The sequence below is a fragment of the Morus notabilis genome, unplaced genomic scaffold (genome assembly GCF_000414095.1).
Source record: "Morus notabilis unplaced genomic scaffold, ASM41409v2 Scaffold328, whole genome shotgun sequence".
Taxonomy (NCBI): Eukaryota; Viridiplantae; Streptophyta; class Magnoliopsida; order Rosales; family Moraceae; genus Morus; species Morus notabilis.
Window position 1 is genome coordinate 163,015 of NW_010367428.1, and position 11,734 is coordinate 174,748.

General features: G+C 33.8%; 1 protein-coding gene across 1 annotated transcript; it reads left to right on the top strand.

The window, feature by feature from the left end:
• The first annotated feature begins 6,374 nt into the window (after positions 1-6,374).
• Positions 6,375-8,384, top strand: LOC21393029. The gene is made up of 3 exons (XM_010112379.2): positions 6,375-7,156; positions 7,930-8,103; positions 8,247-8,384. The coding sequence occupies exons 1-3, from the start codon at positions 6,629-6,631 to the stop codon at positions 8,382-8,384; spliced, it is 840 nt and encodes a 279-aa protein (XP_010110681.1). The 5' UTR covers positions 6,375-6,628.
• Positions 8,385-11,734: the final 3,350 nt, after the last annotated feature.

Sequence of the window (11,734 nt, forward strand, 5' to 3'; positions counted from 1 at the left end):
AACCATATAATTAACGACCAAATCCACCATCCATACATTCATCAACATGAATTAAAATTAAATATCCATAAATGCAAGTGCCTACCCATCAGATACATATATAATTAAATATCACATATTTAATATATCAATTCTGATTATCAAATAATCGACGCATAAAATAATATCGTCTATAGACCGCTCTGATACAAATTGTTGGTAACCGAATCGAATTCGGATGCGGAAGCATGGCGGGGGGGGGGATCGTGTATAACAAAAATTTCATAAAACTTTTGAGATACTCTATAGATTATATTAATTTAGGCACGAATAAATTAATCACATTAATTTATATGTCAAGAACTCAATTAGAAAAAATACCTAGAGGCCGACTCGGATGATAACTTGAGTTCTTTGACCACGAACAGTCCTTGCTCCAATCTTTGTGTTTAGAAAACCAAAGTCTTCTACGTCAATTCTTTGATTCCACATAGACGTGTGTGTTATATAAGTCCATCGGGTCCCTTGCTAGCTCACATAACTTCCTGTAATGATACGGTGTATTTCCTACATATTGGTAACTTGTGTTATTTCTGTAAAAGAGGTTCAGAGTTAATATGAGATTGGTTAATTAATTCATGAGTGATTTATCATGTGAATTAATTGATAAATTAATTCTCGATAAGTTGGTTGAATTAATGTTTCGGGTTGTTTAGTTCATGAGTAATTTATCGGGTGGATTAATTATTAAATTAATTCTGGATAAATTGGTTGAATTATTGTTTCGAGAGTTGTTTAATATGGGAAAACTAATATATGACTGTTTTTATCAGGTAACTTCTCTATTGGGTTGCTTGAATCAAAACTGAGGCTCTGTGCAGGTTTTCCATTTTGGAAAACTAGAAAAATGATTTTCCCATGTTCAGACAGGTCGACCGGACAAGTCGACCAGTTCATGAAGGACAAGTCGACGGTGAGTTATAACGTCTTTGTCACCGGTCGACCGGTTGTAACGTGTAGTGCATGCTGATGAGGTGAAACTGATTCTGTAAGCGAGATAAACTTTAGGAAACCTAATTGTTACGGAAATATGATTTCCTAAACACTATAAATAGCCCAATAAGTCACATAATTCATTAGATCACTTGAGAGATTTTTTGGGGGCTATTGACAAAAGATTCCTGAGAGAAAAAATCGTTTAATTCTCAAGAATGATTTTTTCTTTGGCTCGCTTTTGGTTGGAATGAGTTCAAGAATACCAAGAGGAGATTGAACGACATGTTCCCACCTGCACTCCGATCATGAAAATGAGAATAGCAAGGATGACCAGTTGATTGAGGCTCTTCCGGTTGCTGTTTGGAACGCTTTGATCTGTCAGATGTGTTGTTTCCTAAATCTCTAAAGGTATGATTTAGATCTTTAGTATTTATGTTATATAGCATCACAAACATGTTCTTGATTGGCTTTGGTATTGATTTAAATTTTTAAAATTCCGCTGCGCACTCGATGCCGTATTTTTCAACACCCACAAGTTCCAGGATCCAAAATTTTGAGTTTTGTTCTTAATTTGTTTTGACCTGGAGTTGGTCCTTTTATTTTTTATTCGTGTTTCAACTCGTATCATCTTTCTGTCACAACCCTTGTCATTTAAAAATCAAAATTCTTTCTCATTTCAAATGTTAGTTCCGGTGATTTCTTTGTCAATCTGAAAACGTGTCATTGTAAGACACTGACTCTAGACATTAATACTATTATGAACTCTGTCATTTTGTTTCTGCGTTTAGTGTTATGTTTAACTCACTTCTGTAAGACACTGACTCTAGACCACTTATTTTCTTTGTCAATCTGAAAACGTGTCATTGTAGTCAATGTTGATTTTGAAAATCTTTATTGAGTTTGCCAGGTTTTGAAGGTCTAATCGTTATTTAATTTTATATCTATTGGACTTGGGGTCAAGTTTGGTTTGGAAAAAAAATCATCAACTTCTTAGATTTTAACTCGATGATTGAGGTCCTTGTGTTCGTTCATCTTCAGAATTGGGTGCCTCTATTCCAATGGTTGAAAGTTTGTGTTGTTGATTGACTTTTAGTTGCAATGGATGATATATTGGATTTGAGATTCCTAGATGACAAGGTGTTTTCGCATTCATTCTATAATTCTAAAACTGGTAGAGACTCAAATAAGGCGAGTGGTCATATCTTATTAAGATTAGAATTCATTTCTTTCTCATTGATTGATTGATTGGTTGTGACAATTGAAGTATACCGTACCAATGTCATAAGTCCGCTTTTCACGTCAATGAAGATGTTTTCTCTTCAACTGATGTTTTGATGTCACTAGCTGAGCCATGAGATGGATGTTCCTCCCCATCGCTTGTCAGGTGTGACCTTCACAGCAAAAGCGTAGCAAGTCCTAGCTCATAGGTTCAAGGACGCTTATCCCGATGAACCATCACATTCGTCTTCTTCCCAGCCATATGTGTGGCATTCTTGTTCTTGATTTATATTTTGAAATGAGGTTTTAAATGAAATTCTTTAGCAATTGGGAAAGTCCCCTTGGGCGTGAGATGTTGGGTTTGCCCACCGTAGATAGACATGTCAATTTCATAAGAGTTGTTAACTTATAAACCTTTAGATGTTAAAGGATTGAAGGAATTAGAACGAGTAGTTCTAGTGATGAGTACGAACATCATTTTGGATGTTTTTTAAAATGATGAGTATGAACATCACCTTAAAGTCACCTAATACATGTGGTAAACTTCATGAAGCCATAAATATTTCCCCAAACGGATGCCCGTAGCCTGAGTAATGCAACTTAGAATATTATAAATTATGCAATAAATACAGGCCGTTTTGATTTTATGCTACGTGTTTTTGAGGGCCTTGTCGGTTTCGAACCTTGCATGTAGTATACCAAATCGAATGCCTGTGTGTCTAGTTCTCATAGGAGCTGGAGATATCGATTTATGACTGTGGAATAAGTTGTGCACGTTTTACTAATATGTGTTAAGTTTGCATCTTGAATAAAAATTAGAAACTCATAAACTAGAGACCTAAATTTGAAACTGTAGTTGATGTACTCACAGTGAGTTTAAAACCATTTAGTATGCGTTATAAGCTTCATGTAGCCGTGATAATCATCCTAATCCGATACCCGTAGCCCAAGTTGTGCGCGTTGGAAGTTTCATGTAGGAACTTCTCAAAAGCTGTCAAAATCAAGAAAATGAAAATTTTGATTTCTTGAAAACTATTTTTAAGGTACATAGAGAGCTCAGATTTGGAAATAAGATAGCTCGTTTCAAAGCGCTAGGTGTCTACTTTATTCAGAAACTGGAGTGATGCCTGGAACGTTTTGTGATTGTTTCCGTCAAAAACATCAAAACTATATTTTTGGCATAACGCAAAAAGTGTAAATTTGAACCCTAACTAAAAGAACTGTGATTGCTGCACCTAAAGCAATTAGCCTACCCTTTAGTACGTATCATTAGTGATATATTGTAGGCCGAGTTATGCGTGGCTGAAGTTTCACTTAGAAACTTTTCGAACGCCTCGAAAGGTTGAAATTTCAGAATTTCAATTTCTTGTTAGATGTGTTTGAAAGGCTTAGAAAATTTAAATTAGGGCATGTAATAGCTCGTTGGAAAGTCCTAGATGTCTATTTTCATTAGAAATCAGTTTTTCATCCTTTGGAGGCACGTAATACGGTTTGCACGTGTTTTTGTAAAAGACATTAAATTTGGGATAGATGAAAGGAAATTGAAGAACATGTCTAGATATCATGGAATTTCTTTGAATTTGGTTCAAATTTTTGAATTTTAGAGGGTTGAGTTCTAGAAACTGAATTCTTGATGGTTTATGGTCTTGAACTTAAGTTTTGATGAAATATGGTGAATTACATGTAGGTTTTAGGTTTCTAATCATACTTTGGTATTTGGAAACCAGTTAAAGTGACTTCCATGAGTTCATTCTGAAATCAAACCCAAAATCTAGGTTTTTGGCATTTTTCCTCGCCAATCGGCGAGCTGTTCATGACTTGAAAAACTGCCCCAGGTCGCTTGCACTGGTGAACCAGACAACACTCCACCAGTCAACCGGTGGTGTTGAATTTCACAGTCACCGGCCGACCGATGACAACTAATTCATCCCCAATCATTTAAAAATTCAATTTTAAGCCAAAATTTATCATATTTCTTTAGTTTTGATCTCATTTGAGCATGAGGTTGCATTCCTCTCCTTTTTTTTTGGACATACTTTATGGATTTTTCTTTCTCAGTGAAAAGTTTGTTTCTGCGATGTTTAAATTTTTAAATGATTCTCGAAAAAGAATACGAATATATATATATATATATATGTGTGTGTGTGTGTGTGTAGAGATCATATATATAGAAATTCTTTCGAAAACCTGACTTTCGTAATTATGGTTCTCATAAGTAAATTTTAGAAAAAAGATTAAGTCTCGAATTGAAATAATTCGAGCACGATATATGTAAGTTTGTAAACGCTATCCATGTGAGCGTTTAGATAGTTTATTCAACATGATGACCACAAAGATCGGGATATGGAGATCATATCCTTGGGGGCAGATCCCGAAACCCGTATGGGTCACTCCGCAACGTGGGTGGTGAAATGACTTTGCACTTACACTAGATGATGTATCGGTACTTTGAAAGAGTATTTCAAACTATCAACATATGATCTTTATGTTTCTTGTAATTTTTCTTGCTCTTGGGTGTTCTAGTGTTTAAACAGAAATATAAATACCCAGTATTTGTGGATTATACGGGTGATTGATGTCCTGTCACTTTGAAATGAATTTGAGAACGATATATCATTTTAAAGGAGTTTTGAGATACTTGATTATCGACCTCATTCCGCATTTGATGGTATCCACTAAGATTCACAGGTTTGAGATGATTTCTCTTACATGTGTTATGGTTTTAAATCGATATTTTGGTTATTGTAACTATCGTCTATGTTCTTATTTTGTTATCGTACCCTGTTACCTTCCTACTGAGCATCCAGCTCACCCATGTTTTTAAATGGTTTTCCCCCTCTAGAGTTAGCAGCATGTCTTGTTGTGTGGTAAGATGACGTCTTTGGACTGAAGGCTCCAGCTTAGAAATGGTTCATGCTACTTTGAATTTGTAGTTTATTTTTAAATTCTGTGATGTACTGTATATTCATATATAAACTATATTAGTCGGCATTGTCCCAGAGTTGTGTAAAGTTTGAATTTATAGACTGCTTTCATAATATTTATAAAAGAAAAATTTTGGAGCAATATATTTTTGTATTTATATATTTTATTTTTATTTTCATGGAGTTTTTCGTTAATTTACCCAGTTTAATTAAATTAATCTTTAAATTAAACTCTAATAATCACGGTCACTCCTTTAAGGCCGTGACAACTTCAGTCCTTATAAGTCGGTGGCTCAAGGGTGAGGCACTTTTCCCTTAAACTTGAAATTATAGTAATTTATTCCCTAAGCATTCTAAATTATTGTAATGCATCCCATTTTGCTTAGCTTGCCGTTAGTATAGTGAGGGAAAGTCCACATGCGTCTCATACAAGGACAAAAAATCAAATGTAGAACAAAAATTTTAAATCTAGTTTAAGCCTTATTTCCTTTTGTTTTGAATTCAAATCCTCAATTTAATGGCAATTTAAGAAAATAAACACATTAAAATAATTTAGAAAGTTTAAAGGATAAATATTCAAAATTAAAAATTTTAAAGAAGTTGTCTAAAATCGAAAAGTTCAACTAATAGTAGTACTATATCCCATGTTTTTTCCCATCCAATAACAGAATTATGAACAAGGCTTCAATGCTTGATGAAATGAAACGATTGAATGTTTGAATCAATGTTAGCTTCAATTTCAAGTGAGAATGAGGCGGAAAGTGAGGTTAGTATAACATAAATGATAGATCATGAGGGAAAAAAAAAAGGTGAAATCAGACTACAGTCAGTTAGTAATAGACCGTGAACCAAAAAAAAAAAAAAAAATCCAAAAGGCAAAATCGGTTGTTAATCACTGAAAGATTGTAAATCCGCAATCAGTGATAGATAACAATCAATAAGTGATTGACCATGAAAAAAGAAAAGAAAACAGATTCAAAAGGTGCAGTCATTTCTCAAAATTAACCTCCCAAAAAAAGTCTTTGTTGTTATCCCTGTAAACTAATCATAAATGACACAAGCTTATATTTAATTGACATAAATGTGAAGATAACAAACAAAAATTTGAGTGGCATAAATGTAAAGACAACAAAAATAGATGGTTATATACTAAATTTTCTCCAATAATTAAACTTGCATCCAACAAAAACTAACCTAACGGCTTATAAATGTACATATAGACAATACTCATCTCATAGTCACTACCATAGACTTTCCCTTGCTTTCCCTCCAATACCATCTCCAATTCCATAAAGAATTCCAAGATCATTCCTTTCTCTTCCACCGCTCTATATAAACCCCCTCTTCAGCACTCCTTCCCATTCGCTCACTATTTACTTACACAGAGAGAGAGAGAGAGAGAAACAAACACTTTCTAGAGAGAGAAAGCGAGAGAGGCAAAGAAAACGAAAAACCAGAGAAAGAGAGAGAGAAAGACAGAAAGAAAGAAACTTTGAGGCAATCAGACAAGAATGGCAGATCAACAGCTCATTCAGAAACAAGACGTGATTCAACAAAACCCTCTCGAATCTCCTCCGCAATACTCCACGGAGCCCCCGGACTTCTCGGTCCTCCGCCTCGACCCCCACTCCTCTCCCTGTGCTAACTGCGGCTTCTCCGGCGCCGGCGCCGGCAACGGCAATCCCCTCAAACGGCCATCGCCGACGTCCACCGACTCCCAACAACCCAAGCCCAAGAAGCTCATTCTTGACGACTCTACCACCACCACCGCTTACCCTCTCCTCCGCTGCACCATCTCCGGACCTCCTTCTCTGGCTCCGGATTCCGGCTCGGGCTTGAGCATTTCGTCGAATGCGTCTCCGTCGGCCAAGACCACGCCCAATTCGGACTCCACCACCCCCCGCTCGGCCGCCGCTCTGCCTCCTCGGCCGCCGCCGCTCCGGCGATCCATCTCCGCTCCCATTCCGATTCCGTCCCCGGAGAAATCGCTCTCGAGAACCTCTAGCTCCAATGTGTTTGACCAGACTGACATTTCAAAGGTAAGCAAACGTCATTTCTTCTCTTTCGTTTGATTGAAATTACTTTCTTCATTAAAGTGGTCAATATTACAATCTCTGCAATTAAAATTACTTTCTTGATTTGATTTATGTTCATTCATCTGGGATTCTTTCTTTCTTTCTTTTTTTTTTCTTTTTCCTTTATCTTTTTAATTACCATTCTTCGCCATTACATGGGTAGATTGTTGCTTTATTTTTTGGAAGAAGGAAATGGCTCTTTTTTTTTTTTTTTTGGGCGCAGAAAATGCGTATTTCTTCTCCTTTATCCTTCTGCTGGTTGATTATTAAACCAGTTAAAATGGTTAATCTCTGAAATTGATGCCACTTTCTTGAAATAATTTATGTTTCCTGATCTGGCTACTTTATTTATTCATATTATTATTGTCTTCTTGGCCATTACATGTTCTTGATTTTTGCTTATTTGCTCCACAAAATGAAAAATGGTTAAAACGGTTAATCTCTGAAATTAATGCCACTTTCTTGGTTTAATTTATGCTCTCATCATCTGGGCTACTTTCTCTTTTTGTTATAATTGTTACATTATTCTTTTGTCTTGAATATAATCTCATTTACCTTTTAAAAAAATAGAATCTCATTTTCTTTAGTTTCATTGGTACTTTCTCATTTTCTGTTGGTTGATTATTACACGGTTTGTTCTTGATTTTTCTTATTTTCATCAGAATATGATGTAATATATCGTTGCTTTATTTTTTTAATAAATTGGTTTTTTTTTTTTTTTTTGGGGGGGGGTGCAGAATCTGACAAAGATAAGGAATTGTTGGAAGGTGATTAACATGTGGATGGAAGAGTTCGTGGGAGTTGAACATGAATCAGATGACCAAACTGAATCACTAAGGTCCGAGGAAGAAAATGGAGTCGTCGAAACGACAACATATCACAGTAACGACAAAGAGATCAACCCCGCTAAGGTCCGGTTTGTTTCGAGTCTAAAAAATTTTCATTTCTCATTTATTTGTTTATTTATTTTGAATTTGACTCAAAAGTTTTGGTCGTTTAAGGAAGCAGTAAACTTTGTTTTGACGTCGTTTTTCATTGATGTTAATTTTGGCAGGGTACTGAAAGAGAATTGGAGGAGTCACTTAGTGTGGAGAGAAATGGGAACTACCTAAACATTCACTTCAAGTGTCAGTGTGAAAAAGGATATCATTTCCTTCTTGTTGATGGAAGTTGCTTCTACAAGCTTATGTAGATATTCATATTTCAGTTTTAATTTCTTTCTTTTTTTAATTGTCGTTTTGATGAGTTTGGAAAGCAAATAAATGTGTAGAATATGCAAACTTTGAATGAATGATTGCAAAACTCCTTTTGTGGAAGCTTCTTCTATGGATATCTTGAAGAATTAACTGTTCTTTTCGTAATTATTCTTTTTCCTTTTGTGAAGAGTTTCCTGTTAAAGCTTCTTGTTCTTTGTAGTGTCATTCTATACATATATATATTTGAAGAATGCTGTAGTTTGTAAATGATGCTGTCGTTTGTATAGGATGGTGTCGTTTGTTAAGTGTTGTCGTTTCTAGGAAGAATATCTTGAAGAAGCTGTAGAACATAACTTTTCTTCTATCCATGATTTTACATGAAAATTTAGCTGTACTACTTTTATTGTGCTATTCTTGTTACAATGTCTCAAAGAGGTTAATTTCACTATTGGGGATCCGCTTAATCAAATAACATAAAGGAAATCTCTTCAACTTTGGATCCAGATCAATGTATAACCAAATATATTAATAGATTACAATCTAATTACTATGTTGACAAGCTTGATGTTAAACAAAATATTAGTGTTTGTATCTTTTTAATTTGGAATACAATTACTTATTTAAAAAAAAAAAACAGAGAATATGTTTTCTTATGCTCTTAAAATATGGACCAACTGATATAATTTTCGTTAAAAAAAAAGAAAGAGAAACAGAATTTTACAACAAAAAAAATTAAAGAAAGACAATGAACGGCGTGAGCGGCAGAATTCAAACTCTGTGCGGACAGAGTCCACATTAAGAATAACTTTGTAAGTTTAATTTCACATTAAAACATGTATTTTCTTTAGAAGTCAAGTTCATTAATTAGAGCAAGAAGAAAAAAAAAAGTATTTAAAAATACTTTGAAAACGAATTAAAGTTACATACGAGTTTTTCTATTAAAAAAATTATTTAGAAACATATTTGAAAGGGTTTGTTTAATTAAAAGAAAGTGAGGAAAAAAATATTTCAAAGAAAGTTATTGTAAAAAAATGAACTGTCAAAACATATTAAGAATACAAATTAAATAAAAAAGGAGAAAAAGAGACTAAATAATTTTTTTAAATAAATAAAGAAGATAGAAAAAGGAAGGAAGAGAGAGGTACTATCATGTGGCAGCATGGTAGAAGAAGAGTTTTTATTTATTTATTATTATGTACTAATTGAGTCACATACTATGTATGTGGTGAATAATTTTATAAGTTTGATCACACATCAAACGCTGCATCCTTAGAAGTTAAGTTCATTAATTGTAGTAAGAGAAAACATATTTTAGAAAAACATTTAAGGTTATACATAAGTTTTTATCAAAAGAAAAAAACTTAAATATGGAGATATTTAAAAGGAATTATTTTAATTAAAAGAAAATGAGGAAAAGAAAGCATTCAAAAGAAGGATATTGTAAAAAAAAAAAAAAAAATTATAACGGTCAAAGAATGTTAGGAAAAAAATCAATAAATAAAAGAAAAGAAGAAAAAATAAAAAAGTTTTAAAAAAACAGAGGAAAAGTTGAAAAAAAAGCTTTAATGTTATATAAGAGTTTTTGACCAAAAAAAAAAGTAAGAACATACTTGAAGAGAATTATTTTAATTAAAATAAAGTAAGAAATAGAAAATATTTCAGAAAAGAATGTTGTAAAAAAACTGTCAAAGAATATTATGGGAAAAAAAGACAATAGATAAGAGAAAAGAAGAAAAACAAAAAAATAAAATAAAAAGAGAAAAAGAATAAATTTTTTTAAAAAAAACAAAAAAGAATAAAAAGTGAAAAAGAATAATTTAAAAAAAAAAAAAAAGAAGAACTGAATCGACTTAGATGTTTTTATATACGCTAGATGTAAGACTATATGTATAGAAAGCTACTAAAAGAATGAACTATAAAAAAGCTCTTGGTAAAATAAGATAAAACATAACAAAAAATAAAATAAAATTAGGAAAGAGCAAACCGCACCTAAAAGACTTGAGGAGATTCATCTTTAACAAAAGACTTGATCCATCAGTGAGGACACTATAGTACAAAGGTGAAAAATGATACTGAAACTCAATAGGGAAAACAGAGCATAATCAAAGCTCTTTCACAGCCACAAGCAATCAATGGATTAATCTACTCAACTGAGAGCAACTTCCACGTAAAGAGGATATCAACGACCCAAACCATGGGTAAATAACTTACCGGAATCCGTTATTATAATGCAAAGGCGACGTGTGCACATATCGCCTTTATTACAACCAAAACAAAAAATAACAATAAAAATGGAGATAACACCACGACAAAAGGTGGACACTTGCTATAGCCACCGTTTAACCATTTCCATCCTTTACTCGATCCTACCTCCTGAAGCAATGAACGTAGCTTACTCTTCAACCGCACCTCAGATTCCCCGGATCTAGCTTCCTTCGACCATACCTTCCGCACTCAGATTTTGCCAGATCTGGATCTTGACACCTCCAACCATGACGTTCTAACACGGATCTCGTCAGTGTTGCTCTTCGTCGGTTCCAACTCCCCCTCACCCAAACAGCGCATGTTCGGCCTTCTGTCTTGAGTCACCTCTATGAACACCCACAAACCATGCCTCACTTTCTCACCTTTTGTGACGACCCTCCTATGAGGCCGCCACTGTAACTTAAACTTTAACTTGTACTTACTGGGGTTTCTTAAAATATGCGGAACATTTTTTTTTTTTTTTATATAAGAAGGAATACTTTCATAATTTGTAACAATAATTTCAAATAAGTGAATCACTAAATTTCTTAAAGCTTTTCTTAATTTTAGTTAAGATAAAACCTTTCAGGAATATCCTTCAAACGGAATAGCATTTGAACTCTTGTTTCAAATACTCTTTAAAAGCTTTTCTAAAACTAGTCATTTCAATCGGTCATCTCATTTGACTTTAAAACGGATTTCGTGAGAAATCTTAAATTCAAGTACATCTTAAAGTCCTTCTAAAATTACTCATTTAAATCGTCATGTTTAAAATTTATTTATTTGTTGCATGTACTGTTGCAACGTTCTAAAACTTAAATACTCAAAACTAGAGTTGTTAGCTACAACCTTGGTTTTCTTAACATACATATGTACGTATACTTTTTAAACATACATACTTGAAACCTTTGAATTCATATAGACATATACATGATTTTTCTTAAACTTACTATGGAAGATAACTGCGTGAGCGGTATCCATTCCCATCTCCACCATTCGTCCGCAGCTCACCATTGCCCTTCAAGAATTACTGATAGGTTTCTTACCCACAGCATGAACATATCTGATTGAGCTTTCGCTCAACAAGTAGGAACTATATCTC

Bases quoted from the DNA above. Each gene is read 5' to 3' on its own strand.
- LOC21393029 (XM_010112379.2), top strand. From the start codon at position 6,629: ATGGCAGATCAACAGCTCATTCAGAAACAAGACGTGATTCAACAAAAC. The intron at 7,157-7,929 runs GTAAGCAAACGT...GGGGGGGTGCAG, and splicing joins ACCAGACTGACATTTCAAAG to AATCTGACAAAGATAAGGAA. The intron at 8,104-8,246 runs GTCCGGTTTGTT...TAATTTTGGCAG, and splicing joins AAGAGATCAACCCCGCTAAG to GGTACTGAAAGAGAATTGGA.